The sequence below is a fragment of the Drosophila suzukii genome, chromosome 3, assembly GCF_043229965.1.
Source record: "Drosophila suzukii chromosome 3, CBGP_Dsuzu_IsoJpt1.0, whole genome shotgun sequence".
Taxonomy (NCBI): Eukaryota; Metazoa; Arthropoda; class Insecta; order Diptera; family Drosophilidae; genus Drosophila; species Drosophila suzukii.
Window position 1 is genome coordinate 90446754 of NC_092082.1, and position 17501 is coordinate 90464254.

At 42.2% G+C, this 17501-nt stretch overlaps 3 protein-coding genes across 5 annotated transcripts in view; 1 reads left to right on the forward strand and 2 right to left on the reverse strand.

Annotated features, from left to right (window-relative positions):
* Nucleotides 1-1921: 1921 nt before the first annotated feature.
* On the reverse strand, nucleotides 1922-7218 carry boss (bride of sevenless). Of its 3 annotated transcripts, none has more exons than XM_036819552.3 (6): nucleotides 7135-7218; nucleotides 5633-5785; nucleotides 4692-5186; nucleotides 4146-4595; nucleotides 2390-3849; nucleotides 1922-2332 (listed from the first exon to the last, which is right to left on the reverse strand). In XM_036819552.3, the coding sequence occupies exons 2-6, from the start codon at nucleotides 5670-5672 to the stop codon at nucleotides 2075-2077; spliced, it is 2703 nt and encodes a 900-aa protein (XP_036675447.3). In that variant the 5' UTR covers nucleotides 5673-5785; nucleotides 7135-7218; the 3' UTR covers nucleotides 1922-2074. The 3 variants fall into 3 exon arrangements, with proteins under 3 accessions (XP_036675447.3, XP_036675448.3, XP_036675449.3); XM_036819553.3 differs by having other exon boundaries at nucleotides 7129-7179; XM_036819554.3 differs by lacking the exon at nucleotides 7135-7218 and adding an exon at nucleotides 6389-6407.
* A 454-nt stretch (nucleotides 7219-7672) lies between these two features.
* Nucleotides 7673-10334, reverse strand: LOC108016303 (lateral signaling target protein 2 homolog). Its single transcript, XM_036819761.3, has 3 exons — nucleotides 9214-10334; nucleotides 8803-8926; nucleotides 7673-8741 (listed from the first exon to the last, which is right to left on the reverse strand). Exons 1-3 carry the CDS (start codon nucleotides 10147-10149, stop codon nucleotides 7957-7959), a joined length of 1845 nt encoding a protein of 614 aa, XP_036675656.3. The 5' UTR covers nucleotides 10150-10334; the 3' UTR covers nucleotides 7673-7956.
* A 3612-nt stretch (nucleotides 10335-13946) lies between these two features.
* CCAP-R (Crustacean cardioactive peptide receptor) overlaps nucleotides 13947-17501 on the forward strand; it is a 40229-nt gene continuing 36674 nt past the window's right edge. Inside the window, exon 1 of the mRNA XM_070996413.1 lies at nucleotides 13947-14519. The gene's annotated coding sequence lies outside the window, so the exon portion shown is untranslated. The remainder of the gene's footprint in view (nucleotides 14520-17501) is intronic.

Here is a 17501-nt window from a genome sequence, read left to right on the forward strand (position 1 = left end):
ACCCCCTCTTTTGTTACCTTACAATAATATTTTCAAAGCTTTTTGAGAGAAATATTATTATAACAAATACCAGGACTTCCATTTTTTCTCTCAGTGCAATCCCTTAACTGGTAATGTCTGATTTTTGCCGGTAGGTGAGTTGATGTCGTCACTGAACCAGGGATATGCTGTTGAATGATTCACAAGTGGGAATGCAAGGAGTGGGTGTTAAACGACATGTTGCGACAAAGGAAAACTTTTCTGATGCCAGATTGAACTTAAAGTATAAGTTTTCAAGTCGAAGCGACTTTTATGATTGTTTAGGGCTATCTTTAGCGTTGGCCAAGAACGTCACAGCCGCTGACGTATCGAAATTTGACTTGATTTTCTGGGGACGGGGAAGAAAACAAATAGAAATCCCCCACAGAACATAATATTATGTATGTAGCGAAACAGATATATAAATAAATAGTCTTCCCTGTGCGCCATTGGATGTGTTCTCGCCTTAAGCGCACGCCTGGCATCTAACGAATGTGGCATCATTAGTTCTGTCATAGTCATAAATCATACGCCCCGTGGAACGCACATTCGTATACCCGGCAGCACGCCAGGAAGGCAAGGACGAACACGATATTGCGGCAGGACTGCATTGCTAATAATGTCACGTAGCACAGCTTTTGACAGTCAAGTGTCACACACACTCCACTGCCACTTCCATTTCCACTCCAGCCGGAATCCAAGATTAGGCCAAGCTCAACATGGCCAATTATGAGGGGGGGTTCCGGGGTTCCCAGCCCCCCACTTTGCGTACACCTCCTCCCATTCCGTAATCTCCTGCAGAAGCGCAAAATTTAATTACAAAAACTGTGCTGGAAATTATGCCAAAACATACGCAAGGACAGAACGTGGCGGCCATACCAAAAATGCCAAAAATAAACAGGAAAATGGCAAGAGGAAAAACTCATTTCGCAGCGTTATCGCCGCCCGGCAATCAGAGCAGGCCGCCCACGAGCGAATCCTTATTCTTATCCGCATCCTTATCCCTGTCCTTGGCAGGCAAAGACATTTCCTCTTTTTGTGTGTCGGCAAATGAAGTGCAAATTATGCCAACGGAATGGCCAGTGGAAAAGCCGCGAAAAGTATGCCATACACACACAAGTGAGGGGGGATTTTAAGGGGCATTTTGAGTAGGATTACATGGCTAAGCATAACTTTATTGAGGTTGGTCCTCCCCTTAACCCTCTAATACCTCGCGCGTGGCATTGTCAGCACGTTGGGCGCCACTCGAAATGGTCGCGTGTAGTCGGTAGTTTCAGCGGAAAACCTCGCTTTTCGCCGGCCTTTGTGGCGGCCCGATGGCATATCTTGTTGCGCATTTGTCCATGTACCACGGTCAATGTTCTCGGCCTGGCCAGTGTCACCCTGACGTCAGCGTCCTCCAGGGAAGCCCCTACCCCACCCTCCCACTGCCAAGGCCAAACAAATGGGTGTCCAATGTCGCGTGACGCACAAGGATATCGAGTCCTGTGATTGTCGTCGTCGCTGCTCTGCCTTAGATGATTTTTCTAGCTTTCGCTGTTTGCTCTGTCACGTGTGTGCCCAGCCAATTAGAGTTATAGCCTGGCTAAGAGAGAGAGCCGGGAAGAGAAAGCCACAAAGCTCTAGAGCTTTCTCTAAGCAGGTGCACAAACCATCTCGGAAAAACCGCTTTCGTGGGTGGAAAAGATACAGGAGCGGTTCTATGGGGTTCCCCTTTAAACATTGCAAAAATTATTATAAGTGATCGTATTTAGATTTTGTTAATAATGAATGGGTACGAATCTAATTATGCTTAAAAGGATTTAAAATGCAAAATTTCTGAAATCATACCATTGATATAATATTGTTTTTAATATCTTCTTAAATATCCACTTAATTAATAAAAGGAAAATCTTCCAAAGAATTAATTTATTATTATGATAGCTTGTATCGATTTATTATATCAACTTCCATAGGATCTTGGTTCGTCAGTGATTCAAAAATGTTGGACAATTCTTCAGCTGAATTCACGTTCTGGGAGCTTTGACTAGAGGTGCCTCATTTCACAAGAAATGGGCTAGAATCGGGTGATCTTGTTGTGATCGGGCGAGGGAGGCAGCGAGGATACCGAGGATCGGGAGGGACTCTGGTGAGGTCTTGGAGGAGGACGCTGGGGATTGATGTTGGCATTGGCCTGGCGGAGATTGGCGAAGAACTGCTGGCGACGAGGTCCACCTCCTCGCAAGGGCAACGTGGGAATCTCACTGGGCGACTGGTGGTTCATCTCCTCCTGCGAACAGTGGCGCATGGCGGGATTCACGCACTCGTAGACACTCTGTGAAATATAATTTGATTATAATTAAAGTGCATTTAGTTTTAATTGAAAACCCACCTGTTCTGAGGAGTACTGATTGTTCTGGGCAAAGGCCAGCGAGGTGAGTGAGGGCAAAGCCTGGGCAATATCCGACCGCTCGATACCTCTTACAATCAAGAAGGTGCGTGGTATCAGGATACCCACTAATACAGCCCAACCAGAGGCCTGTAGTCCCAAGGGTATAGCTGCATCTCGCCACTCATCCCCGAACAAGGACAAAGCTATCCAGGCAACCCAAATCACCATTATGAGAACCGATCCTATAACAATCAATATGCCCTCGCGGTAATTCCTCTGGGATCGGTAGACGGAGGGTATCAAGGCGCCCACACAGCAGAGGAGTACGAAGTCATAGGCCAAGAGGCCCCACAACCAACGGCCATAGTAGATGTTCTCACAGGAAACAGTCTCCGAGGCCACGTGCATCACGACCAGGAGTTGCACGGACATGCCCACCTGAGCGACGACACTGAAGGCGCAAATCACCGCCTGGATATAGCCATTCACGTGGGATAGGAAACCCCCCTCGGACCCTATAGAAGCCAACATGACAGCCCGGCAGAGGAGTAGCGAGAACACAAAACAGTAGACCAGAGTCATAATGAAAACCCTCACCGCGCAGAGGGTATTCAAAGTCTGGGCATCCTCGAAGGTGACATGCGAGTTGCGCTGCTCGCCGACATACTCAATTGAGAAGGGCACAAAGGAGCAGAAGACCAGGATGAGGGATAGGAGCAGCAATATCGAGGTGGCCGGGTTGCCCTCGAAGACATCCCCCAGCGAGATGCGCACCACAATGAACACCAGGATGGCCAGCGTGGCAATCAGGCCCAAAATGGCAGCCGTCAGCCCAGTTGCCACCCATGTGTCCATCTTGATGCGCCAGAACATCACGGATTCCCCGTCGAACAGGAAGGGATACCTCCTGTTATCCCCGGCACTGTACTGGCAATTGAACACCTGACCAAACTTGGTCTTCAGCTCCAAGCTGGTGTGATTATCCCGATTGTAGTGATAGTACGTGGTCACGTTGCTCACAAAGTTCTGCGAGGCAATCTCACGCAGCTCCGTTCGGGACTCGCCCGTGATCTTGTCCAGCGTCAGGACCTTCTTCTGATACATCTGGAAATTCATGGCGGTGCCCAGCTTGCGCATCATCAGCAGGGAGAGGATCTCAGCCGTATCGTGGGCCTGCCGATACTCCGAGGTCCTCCAGTCCTCGATGAAATTCGTGAAGCTGAAGCAACTCTCGAGGACATATAGCTCCTGCTCCGCATCCCGCTTGCAGTGCTTGGACAGGGATCCGCGCAGCCAGTTCATCAGGTCTATCATGGAGCCGGCGAAGCTCAGGACCCGCGAGGGCACCACACTCTTCCCGATCAGGATGTCATCGAGCGAGGTGGGCGATGCGTCCAGTTCGGTGGCGGTGCTCAGGTCGATTTCGTTTTCCATCAATACGAAAGCTCTGTTGGGTAAGTCTTGGGGGAAAAATAAGTAGTAAATAGGTTAACTGATATTATTTAAATTGTTGAAAATTTGTATCTAATATATGTTTTTGCAATATAATAAAAAACATAAAATAATGGTGAACATTAGTAAGTTTTAAAGACTTTGAAAGAACATTTTGATGGTACTTTAGATGGAAAATATGATATGTCATCTAAATTAATATGTCAACTAAATTAATATCATAATCAATCATATCATAATAAAATATATTTTACAACAAGTATATCCTCACTTTTTTTAACTTTTCTAATGAGACTTTACCCACCTGCCAGAAATTCATCGTCCGTTCGCTCGGTGGGCACGGAAAACAGAGTGCCATTTTCCCTGAAGTGGCTGGCCAGCTTGTTGCCGAACATTATGTACACGTTCTCGTCACTTTTGAAGTGCATGAGGCACATGTGCTCCTGGCGGGCGGCCTCCATGAATTCATTGTACATCTCCAGAGTTTCGGTGGCTATTTCCACGGACGCTATTTTCTCGCCCCAAGGCATTTGATGCAGCAAATGCGCCACCTTGGGAAAGATGTGGGCCCGAGTGCCCGGTATTGGCCAGATATTGTACTCGAGGTCCTTGATAACCGACTCTAGCGGTTTGTACAGATCCCAGTCGAGGAAAATGCCCAAGGAATAGGCAGTGCACTGCTGCAGATATTGAACCTCCTGGAGGAGTAAGCTCTCAGCTAAACTGGCATTGTCGATGCTAATGGCGCGAATTCCTGGAAGGGAAAATATAAAAATAATAAATTCAAATATATAGGTTTTGATAGATTGGTTATGGTAGCAATAAATGTTTAAGAAGGGAGTTCACAAACCAATTTCAAAGTCTGCCATTATGAGATTCGCCTGGTTCACTCGATTGATTACGAACAGGGCTGAGTCGGGATCCTTGGTCAGGACACTGAGCATCACCTCGCCCTCGAGTATCTTGACAAACTCCTCCTGCTTCCGTATCACAGGTCCCTCATCCGCACTGTTGACGGTCATTTGGAGACCATTGAGACATATTTCCGGCACTAAGCTGGCAGTTGTTCCACTGCTGCTGCTGCTCCCCTCGGTTGTGGATGAGATGAGCAGGGCCAGCTGGCCATCCACGGAGCTGGAGATTCCACCGGTTCCATCGTCGGTGGTCTGGGCCACCGTTGTTGCTGGGGCCCTTGTGGTTATACTGCTGATGGGCTTGGCCTGTGGACTTGTGGGCTGCGGTTTGGTTATTCGAAGGGGAGCCGACTTCTTGGTGGGTGATGTCACTTCGATACCATGGCAGTCCAAGATGCAGATAGCCAGGGTGATTAGGACGCATACAAGAGCTGGAAATCGGGTATGCAATTTAATTTAAAGTATTTGATTTTTAAACTAAATAAATTGCCACATGTATTTTTTCAGTTTGTAAGATTACAAAAAATACAAAGACATTAAATTACATTGTTGAAATACTTGAGAAGGAAATGCCATGTTTATAGCATTATAAAAACTCAATTTTATCTGAAATTTCAAGAGAACTAAAAAAGAAGTACTTGATATTTTCTCAGATTGCAGAAATACTTGGAATCGATTGCTTAAACAATACAGGAATCTCAAAGAAATCTGCAGAAATGACCGTGCCATTTTCATCACTTACTTAAAACTTAAATGGCAGTCGAGAGAAAAATTAAGCACTTGAAATATTCTCAGAACGAGTACAAGAAGTCCGTTCAAGTTGTCATTTATTCCATTGCGTTTCACTTCTGCCTTACAACATTTACAGAGCACTCACCCACTGGTAATGGCTTCCTCCACGAATTTATGACCTTCATATCAAGAGTTTAATGGTTTTTAATTAAACAAAAAATGGCCGTTGATAATAAAGAGATTTTACACAGTCTTTTCCTCAACGAGTACTGATAATTGGTATCATTTTCTGAGGACGCTAGAACAGGGAGATATTTGTTAGTTGGATATTAGCAATTAAAGACTGGTGCACAGTTTTATTTTCAGCATTTTCCATTTTTTCCGTCCACTTTAAGTCACATTTGCCGACTGCGTGGAGAGTGTTGCACTTTAATCGCATTAAAAAATGTCACACTAACACAGTTTGCACTTTTCCAAGTCCGTTTCTTCGTGATTTTCCCCACTATCAGTGCGAAGTAATGCGGTGGAAAATATTTCTGTTTCGCATATTCCCCCTCACTTTGGGAAAATCAATAGAACTGCTTTATGTTTTAAAGGCGACTTCTGTGATTTATGGCACCCACCGCACTTTTTACACAGATTCACGCACCGAGCCCTCCGACAGTCTGGGCCACAATAGTTTTGGTTTCAGCCGTGGAAGAGAAAAAACAATTGTAACGCCTCAGTGATTTTAGGGTCAATTAAACGACTCTCGTTTTATATTTGCCCAGTGATGTACGCAGCACTCAAGCCATGAATTTTATTTGTCCAATTTGATTTGTATGCCCCTGTGCTAACGGGTGCAGTATTGCAATTGCCCACACAATGCAATTATGTTCTATTCGATTTTTTTGTCTCTTACTTTTTTATTTTATTTTTTTCGCCGTTTTTGAACCCACCCCCACGGAACACTGATGTGGCAATGTTTTGCACCTGTTTTGGCCGTTTTGTTTTGACTAACTTGGCTTAGGCCCGGCACTCGCTGGTTGTTATGGTTATTGGCTCAAACTGTCACTCGGCCTTTGAGTGCTTTTCACTTCGCCCATCGAGTGTACATTTTCCCATAATTATAAAAATAAATATGTACGCTGTACACCCCGAAGCCAGTTCAAATATTGGTCATTGCAATTAGCCAACTTGCTGGGCAAAAGTTTCGGGTTCCCGGAAAAGGGTCAAAAAAGGGTTGACTGTCAAAGGTGCCGATCAGTAATTGCAATTTTTGGTACTCGACAACTTGACATTTTGCACAATATTATTTTATCCACTTCTGGTTTATCAAAATGTTTCATTTCATTTAATGGCTAGCCAATCTAAACTGGTTCCCTGGAATGTTCTGCAGAATATCCTTGAAAATGGAATCGACACTGGGGCCTTGGGCGTGGGTTTTCCGGGTTTCGGGTTTTTGCATAACACTTTTAATTCATGTCAAAGGCAACATCAGTTGAAAAACAGCAAATTGCACTTGTCTACATTGCATAAGTTTAGTTTTAATTGTTTTCCCTGGGGTTTCTAACTTTTATTGCCCCCGAAAACTATTTTCAGCTTCACTTGTTCTGTATTTTATTTTATTTGATTTTTATTTGTTTTTTATTTTTAGCTCACACGCACTAATATGTTAACGACGGACCACGTTCACGTTTAAACTGTTTTGGCCAACTGAACTGGCGGAAGAACTGGCAGAACTGCCGCGGCCGTAAGCCCATAAAAATGCAGCTGCAGGTTAGGGTTAGTGGCTGGTGGGGGTGGTCTTAGGCCCTATTTTCCACTCGACTCATTTTTACCTGCTCGGGGGTGATGCCTTGTTTCGACCAGCTCAGTGGTTCTTGCCTCGCAGTCAATATAATATGCAGTTATTAGTGACACCAATGGGCACTACTGAGCCGGGATTGGTAATGTCAAGTGCCAAATAGGTCAGTTTCAGGCCCAATAAAAGGGAATTTCAAATAATGCGTTAGATAATAGTGTTGCCTACACCCAGAAAAATATTGATCCATTCATTATGATTTTATGGTAAATTATTCTAAACCTTAAAAAAATTCGGAAGTAATATATTTTTGGTTGTATAAAAATCACATTCACTCATAAAAATAACCAAGACAACAAAAAGGTTTTTTTTAATTTATAACGAATACTTTATAAAACATATTTTATAATTTTGAACATAGTTTAATTATGATCCCCAAGTCCAATTACATAAATAGGTGTACGCAAAGTACGAGCAATACTAAGATATTGCTACTTTTTGGAAGTATGTGGTCGAAACTTAAATATTACATTTTTTGGATTTTACGTTATTGGGGGAAAATTTAGTTCATTCCAAAAGAAAGTGTTAAACAAGTTATAAGATGAAGGGGAAAGGTCCTTCCACCATATGTGATGTTTTTCCATTGTCTGATCTGATTTGAAGTATATATAGCTAGTCCATTGGCATTACTGACCATCTCCGGCGCCCTTGTTGGCGGCCCTTCGATTCAATTTGGCCGAAGGTCGAGCTGTGGCCGCTCCACTTAGATATTTCGGCCCACAACCATCATCCTCGCTGCAGGTTGAGATGTCCGAGGAGAACTGGAAGTCATCTACCTCGGTGTAGGTCTCATCCATGCTATCGATGGGGGTTTCCACATCTGTGTCGTCATCCTTTTTGTCACCCTGACAGCCTGCAATGTTACGGGAACTCTTGGACCCAGGTTCACAAACTCCCCCGCTGGACATTTTCTTGGGTATCAAGATGTCCTCCAGATTGGGCAGTTGCCCATCAGCACCCATCTGTTCCTTCATTTGCACCTGATTGCAATAGCGCTGAATGTGATCGATTACCTCGCGAACGCCCATTTCAGAGGATTTTCCAACTAAGCTATGGTCCGAAGAGGATTTTCGGGCTGCAATGCCCTGCTGTTGAGCCTTCGAGGTACTATGATAGGCCCCCGAATTCTTTAGAGCTTCGTTAATCTCCTTTTTATGGTTATTAGTCGCCCTGCTCTGACCCTTGTGACCTTTTACACCCTGGTGCTTGAGACTCTGGGATGGTTTGTATCCCAGATGTTTGCTCGCTGAGGCAGCAGCCACTAGGTTCGCCTTCGAGAGATTCATCATCTCGGGAGTAGGCGGCTTGCCCGTCATCATCGATTGGTGCTGGTAGAACATCTTGTCGTACTCGGACTTCATGCACAAGTAGCGAAAGTGCCGAGAGTTCTCTTCGCCGTAGTAAATCACCTCTGGGGTAGGGATAAAACGATAATAAAATAATAGTAACTGGGATACCTGGTGGTAACCTACTACTGGTGACCTGTTCCTGCAGCTTGTCCAGATTCTCGTTGGTCTGCTTCAACTCGCCCGAGAACCTTTCGATTTTGTGGCTCAGATCCCGAAAGTTCTTTCCCAGAGCATCCGATATGGTGTTCTGAAGGAAGAATAAATAATATTATGAATAATAATCAAAACCTGAAAGCCTAATGTATTACTATTCTTGGGAAAATACAAATATATTACTAGACATCAGTCTTTTTACTATGTTTTGCATTAATAATGGTTGCTTATTCCTTAATATTTGGTATCTCCCTTCATTCATAAGATTATTAACTAGAATTTGACTTGGCACATTGAAATAATATAGAATTTTTATAGGATGTAAATTTACGTTTTAAGGAACCTATCGATAAGGATACTAAGTATTGGTTCAGAACTCACTCCTACGGCAGTTTGGACGGTCTGGCGAATCAGCTCGAAGAACTCCTCGGGATCGTCCTCCTTCTCGTCATCGTCATCGGCGGTACTCACGTGCACCTTGCTCGTCGGGATCGGCTGTCGCCCACGCGAGTGCTTCTGATGGGGATGTGGATGCGGGTGCGGATGTGGATGTGGATGAGAATGTGGATGGGGATGTTGGCGTTGCTGTTGCTGCTGCTTGATGTGACTGTGATTGGACATCTGCTGCTGGTGGAGCTGATGCTGCGGCGGATGCTGCATCACTCCGGACTGCATCTGCATTTGCATCTGGTGGGCATGGGAATGCTGATTGTGCCTCCGCATATTCCCCAGATTTCCCTGCTGCTGCTGCTGGGGCACCATTAGCTCCTTGTCGGAGAACTCGGCGTTATCGTCCATGGGATAGTTGCCCCTCTGGGTATTGCCTTTTCCATGGTGCTGCACTCGATAGCCCTCCTTCGATTTGGCCATGTTATAACCACCATTGTTGGCCTTACCCTCACCCTGGCCAAAATGCGGAATCTTGTTCATCGGCGGCTGGCGGGCACTGGCCTTGTTGGCCATATTGTTTCGCCTCGAGGACATGGCATTATAGGGCGACGGCTGGGCGTGACCGGGAATCATCTGCGATGGCGATGTCTGCGTCATCGCACTGGGGGCATTCCGCAAATTAGCCGCCGTCAGGGGCAAGTTCGTGGTAATATAGTAATCGTTTTCGGTGACAAAACTGCGCTGCGTGCGGCCATCGGTTTGCCGGGAGCTAATGGTTCCTCCTGCCCCACCTGGAGCTCTCATTGCTGTGGTTTTGGTCATACCTGCATGGGATATCGCCACCGATTTCACAGGATGCACAGTGTCCATCTTGGATCCGTATACCTCCTCGATTCCCTTGCGACGACTGGGGCGCACCATTCTCATCGAAAGGCTAGTGTTTTTGGCTTTACTTACAGCAAACTTATATCAATTTTAGCCCTGGATTTCAGCGGCTTTCGGTTCTACCAATTAACGCAAATGCACAATAAAGTAAAACTGTACTCGAAATATTTTACATTTATATGTGTTGTTCCGGTGTCTTAGCTAAAATGAATGGGAATGTATGGACGAGTGTTGAAAGTAAATAGAGAAGGCTACTTTGGCAGCCAGATATATGAAAATGTGAACACAAAATTCCATTTACAAGAAAAGTCCTAAAGAAAAATAGGATTTTAGGAAATTATGAAGATATTCTTTATTATCTTTGGAAAAATATTAAATATGTTTTTTACACTTCAAAAATAATATTCGAAATGATATGAAAAGTTTTATAGAGTCAGAAAAAAAAAGAAATTTAATATTATACAGCCATTTGTCAACTCTTGACAAAATTTAAATTTTTGAAGATATTTTCTTTGGTTTTAAAAACTTGTCAAATATGCAGGGATTTTTATTCTTTCAAACACAGCTGTGTACACCTATTTTCTTCATAAACTGAAAAATATTTTTGCCCTTGATAAAGTTCTGTTGTTTCCGCATTTGTTAAAGTAATCAAAACGCTCTAAATCATGGGTGTTTTTTAAAAATCACTCCATCACATTTGCAATACTTCCCCATTCCGACAGATTGATAGATTTCTGAGCAAAAATCGCATTTATATTGGTTACTCACCCCGACTTCCCACCGAATTTATTTTCACACCTCGAACACTAAGCAGCAAACACCTCCTCATTATTCTGGCCGCAGGTGGTGAGGGAGTTTTCCCGTAAATTTGTTTACCTTTTGCCGCTCAACTAACCGCAAATGGCAACGACACAGGGCGAAGGTTCAATGTTTGCCCGCTTTGCCGGAAATATTTGTTCGCCTCGACGCCAAATCAAATGCTAATGAGATGCATCCGATTGGGGGCGTGGATGCTCTCTCAGAAGTGGTTCATCGCTCAAGAAATTATTACCAATATTTATCCGATTATTTACCTTTGAACCGCCTCGGGCGGCGTTCTGTGTAGCCAAGGCGAACGAGTCGCAGGATGAATCCTTAAGCAGGCGATGGCAACTAGCTTTAAGGCCTTGTCTGGACGGCTGAAAATAGACCGCTTAGCCTCAGGTTACAGACACTTAAGACTCGAAGGGATGCGAATGCGAATGCGAAAAAAGGGGCTCAATAGGAGTGCTGAAGGACCCTTGAAAATTGGGTCATCTGTCCGTGGGGATTGCGCCTTGAAACGGAAAACCCAAGACGACTCCTCTTTCTCATATACTCATTATGCAAATTGCGCATACGACGCGTGTGCTGCGGGCCACTGCAGGAGGCCCCCACTTTCTCCTTCTGCTTTCCTCCAAATCATTTTGTTGTTGACAATCTGTTGCATGCGAGTGTTATTAGAGCAGAGATGATATCTATGGGAATACACCCTTTTCGTTTCCCTTGCAGCTCTCTTAATGTCCTGGCCATAAATACAAACGAACCATGAAAGACCGACGATGACTATAATTTAAGATCCTGGCCTGCATTTGAATTGCAACCTTGGAAAACCCATTCTCTGCATGTGTTGCGCATAAATATTGCAACATTCGAGGAAAAGACAAAGGTCACAGAGGCTATATTTGTGGCAAATTCGCTGAAAAGCTGCCGTTAAGCCTTTGCCGTTGCTCGTATTGTCATGGCAATACAAGATATAATCTCCATATTAGTGGTACCAGTGAAACTCCCTTGATTGGCTGCTCTTCGATGTTCGCTGGAGTGTTTCCCCAGATTAGCTGCAAAATGCCAGCTAAATGAGCAGCAAAACAAAACGTGAGCCATTCCAAATTAATATTAGTCATTAGCATTATGCGGAACGATAAATTCTGATGGGCCCCGGCATTAGACCAGCTTAAGGCGGAGACATTTCCCAGAAATTTATCACCCAAAAAAGTGGCCCCGCGGCCCAAATAAATCATCCAAATTGTGACCGCAGATTTTAAAGCATTCGCTGAACCACACGAAATAAGAAATGTTTTTACAGTCATTTCTTTATTTTTAATTGCAGGCCGGCCAATTAAAAGGCAAGTGAGCGTTGCAGTATTTTACAAACGCATAAATTTGTCGGCTGTCAGCAGGATTTTGAAGACTTTCCGGACACTTTTCCGACTGCCCACCCAAAATACGTCACTTGCACAATTTTAGTTTTCTATTTTTGGCTTGATGGCAGAGGAATTTTCTTGATTTGCTTAGAACTGAGCGGTTCCTTTGTTGATATTTAATGGCTTAAATCAAAATGGCACAATAACTAATGAGCAACAGCACGAATTTCCTCCAAAATGTCTATGAAAAAGAAGATAAAATTAGACAAAGAAAATTAAATCACTTGTTTTTAACGACTTGCAATAAAAAACCATGACCTATTCAATTCACAGCTTTAACAAATTGTCAAAAATAGAATTTATCCAAGAACTTCCGCTATACTTATAATTTATTAGTTATATTAAATACTTTTTTTCTTTTAAGAGCATTAAAGAATCAACCATATGTTTTCTCCTCATTGTATATTTATAATGAAAAATACATATATAAATTCGGCCGGCGAGTGAATAATTTTACGGCTATTTATTTGCTTAATTTAAGAGCTATTTATTTATTTTAAAGTATCTCCGCTGACAGACGAACATGACGAGCGAGAATTTCCGCCCGTTCTCACTCTTTCTGGGCCGTGTGCTTTATGACAAAATGTTCACAATAAATAAATGGTACAACGAAATAAATTGCCTCTACAGATATGATACAAATAAATTTGCTTATTTATGCGATGCTGCCAAAGTATCCAACAAATTTCGCGATTCGATACGATTCGAATCGAGTCTCTCACTTGCCTTCTCATAAATGCAGCTGCTGTCGCTTTGTTCTGTTTTGTTTTCGGCTTTTCAATAAAAAATTACTTCTCGACTCGACTTTGATTGTTGATGATTGTTTTCTGAATTTTGATGGCTTTTTGTCACGAATCCAGAACGGAGCATTTCTTTATGTTGCCCATTATTTATACGCACTGAAGATCAGCGAGGTACGTGTTGTTTTTTAAAAACGTTTTTTGCTCATCACAGAAAACTGAATGAAATGAAAATACAATTTCCTGGTATTTGGGTCAGCAGAACTGTTTTTGCCTCCCTTCAGTTGAATCAATTAAAGTCATAAACCTGGTGATGTAATTTTAAAGGAAGTGCACTGATTGCCTTTATGAGGTAGGTTTTGTGATGTGTTTTTATCATATGCTTACAAATTTAAATCGAAAATGTATTAATAAAACGTATTAGTCGCTAAATATTTGAAATTATCTATAACTTGTTTTCAAAATAATGTTAGTTAATAAGCTTACCTTATATTGTAGTTATCAATAGGTGATAAGAAAGCTCGTGCCTTGCCTAATGTTGCTCAACAAAAAGCTGGCAGCAACATGTTGCTGCTACAACCTCTACACTGCTTTATATTAGCCCCTTGAATCCGGCTAGTGAACAATAATTAATTGGTCAACTGGCCATAAATATTAACTCAACACTCGACTGCGTATATCCGTGTGGTTTGGTCAAGTGCAGCAGCAACATGGCTAGCAATATCTGCTGCATGTTGCTGGTGCTTCCGACCAGAAACGAGTTCGGCAACATAAACAAAAAACAGCTGTTCCGATTTGTTCAGTTGTCGGCTTCTTTAGCCGGCTAACTTAAATGTGGGGTGAAATCAGGCAGGTCACTTGTCGTGTGCCTTCGTGTTGCCGTTGTCGGCACACCAGCAACACCACCAGCGGCAGCAGCAGCAGCAACACCAGCAGCAGCAACATCAGAAGCAGCAGCAGCAGCCCAAACAGGAAAATCCGCACGACGATGCCACACACAGAAATTCAGTTCAATGCGAAATTTTGTTTGAGCCAGACGCGAAATTTCTCAGCGCTGCGGGGCCAAAAATCTCGTTGTTAAGTGCGTGAAAAGTGTCAACAAATAAGGGAGTCTAGTGAACAATAAAATATTATTTACCAAAAAAAATCTAATTAATTAATTTCCATAACAAATAAATTAACAATTAACTTGGCATATAAATCAAGCCATCGCGTGTGCATCTTCGTGATAAACTTGTAAGACAAGACAACCTGACCAAGCGAAAAACCTAGTGAAATCGCTGGCCAATTGACAGCGGCGCTTGTCCAACACATTTTTCAACACCAAACTCAATTCCCATTTGAATTTGAATTTGAATTCGAATCCAAAGTGTAATTTCAATTTCCATCTCGAGTGGACAATATTCAATTGGAATTGCAATTGCAATTCATGCCACGGCAAGTGAATTGAGTGAGTATCGCGCCGCGATTGCGCAATTACAATTACTAAGCGCCATGCCTTGGACTCTATGGCTCCCTCTTAGCTTAAGTATCTGTATCTGTTCAATTTCAATTCCAACTTACTGTATGCATTCGTTCGCATTTAGTTGACAGTGATTAATCTTAACATTTGAATGCGAAATCATGCTAAGCTCGCCAATTAATTTGTTCGCCTGGATTTCCATTCGGCGACGGCGACGACGACTGCGACTCAATTATGCATGTTACACCAGGATTGCAATTGGTTTTTCGCAAAATCGTACATTTTAGCCAACAAAATGCAAGCAAATCGATCGCTAATTGATTGAAAGAGTGGTCGGAATTTCATTAGGATTTAATAGCCACCCTGTCATCACAATTAACACTTAATTTGGCTTAATTGTACTTGCAATATTTATTAGTTGAACGTTTTATTCAATTTCATTAGGTGAAAAAAATGCCATTAAGAATTTCATTAGGGACTAATTTAAAATGTATGTTGTAAGTGACAAGCTGAATTTTAGTTAGTTATGCCCAATGAAAAAATCAGTCTAGCTTTTAGGTAAATTAAATATTTATTTTATTTACTAGACACAAAAAAGGCTTTGCCCACTTGGGAAATAATTTTGTTTTTACATGAAATTTTATTAAACGGGTCGATGGAATTTCGTTTGGAGGCAAAGCTGACATAAAATTTATTTTATTCACATTGCCTTAATGAGAAAAAATGGATTATCAAACCGGATTTTTGTATGATTTTTAAAAGAAGTCAGCTATTTGATGCTTAGATAAATATTGCAAATGACTAGGAAACTAAACAAAATATTTATTGTACTATATCTATTCAATTACTTAATTTCCTGTTAAAACTATTTTATCTTTCAATGTTTTTGATGTTTTTGTCTTGGCCATTTGACTCAAAGAATTTTAGGAATTTCAAAGGAAAATTGCTTAAGATACTTGAAAAGGGTTTTCATTTAGTTGCTTACATTCAACCTCAGCTACGCTTCGTTGAAGTTGTTAGTTTTAGTTTTGAACATGCAAAGAGTTTATTAAATTTGATTAAAATATGCTACTTGGCACATGAAGGTTCTCAGTTAAATTAAATACAGAAAATGTCAAGAAACGCAGCTGAAGTTAAGGAAAAGTAATTAGAAAAGGGAAACAGCAAGGAGTGGCAAGATAAAACCCTCTATTAATTTACCAACATTCTTTTGGGTACATTAATATAGCTTTAAATGGGTGAGCAATTTTGTCAGCTACATTTTGACCCATTTAAATTACCGAGCATGTCCGCAAGCTGTGCAAATAAATGTACTTCAACCTGAAAGACCTCAACTACAGCTGAGTTATCAAGTGTAAGCCAGACTGATGTGCATGAATAAACCAAGGCGAAGTCTCTTCAACTTGGCAGAAAATTAAATTTACCTCGGCAAATGTATAGTTTGACAATTTGTTTCCCAAGTGGCGGTTACACTAGCCAACAAGAAAGGGGCGCAACCACGATGGCCACTTGGCTCTGAAACGCGGCTTCAATGGTGTTTGCCAATAAACAGCGAAATTGAGGCAAAATAAAGTTGAACAAGTGCACTTGTTGGCGAGGAAAAACTTAAGTTTTGTTTTTCCCAGCAAGTGCGGAAGTTGCCAAAATAGCGAAGCACAAAGGGCATATACATTCTGTGGCAAATGGGAAACTTTTCAGGCCACAAAAGAAAGGGAAACCATTGCCACAAAGTCGGTTATGAGCAGTCAGTCGTTGAGGACAACTCCATTCCCGATTCCCGACTCGAAATCAATCTCCTTCTTTCCCCACAACCACAAGTCATGTATCTTTACGGGGATATATGGGATACACAGGATATACTGGATATATATGTGGGTCAGCGGTGTTGATTGTGATTGATCTGCGTTTAATGCCATTTTGTTGTTAGACGGAAGCGTAAAAATGGTCAGCTAGGAGCGATGATGTGGCACAAATCTCTGCCAGAGGGTCTGAGTTTTGTGGATTGGAATCGAGGTTGGGGATGGCTGAGGATGGGGATGGGGTCAGTCATCCGAGCTACACATGCTCGACATATTTATGAAGTTGTTGACTTGGCCGTGGCCAGCGTTGACATGCAATCCGGGCAGCATATGCGGGGTCTCCTCTTACACATTTTTACGAGCTTATAAGTTTGGACTCAGGACCCCGGACCCAGACTAATCATGTCCTTGTGTGTCGTTAATAGGCCCGGAAAGTCCGCATAAATAACACTGCACTTGGAACAAATTTGGATTATTGCTTATGACATGAAAAATATCAATATATCGAAAGTAGTTTGATAAGATCCAAAGAAAACATAAACTCTTATAATAAAAAATTTGATATTTTCTAATATACCTTTTTAGATCCTAAATATTTATATTAGTAATTTCAAGTTTGATAATAACACTATTTAAATTTAATTAGAAAATGTCGAAGCACAGAAATCATTGTGGTACTCTTCCAATTTATGAAAATCTTTTTAGAACCTAAGAAATATTTTTTCTGTGTAACACTGTGATAGTTAAAGCTTGAAACTCTCCTGTCTTCGGCAACTCCTTGGAAGATATTGTGTGAATTGAACCAGAAATCCCTTTCAGCTCCCAAACGACCATATTCACTTGCATCCCAACCCATTCACGTCAAAAACATTAGGCAAAAGTGAGAGAGGGAAGACCCCAGCTCAAGACAGCTAGCCCAGATGTATGCAATGGAAGTGCCAGCCATATCACGTATGAGCGCTATTTGCACAGTCCAGTCCTCGAACTCAACACCCAACACCCAACACCATCCCATTTCATTCCCAAGATACATATTTGCACAGAGATACGTGCGTGTAAAATTGCAAATGGCATTTGTAGCTTTGGTTTGTTTCAATTTCCAGGCACTGACATTTTTGATGCATTGATTATGATATTCTTGGTTTTATATTTGTTCTTTAGCAGCTGCTTG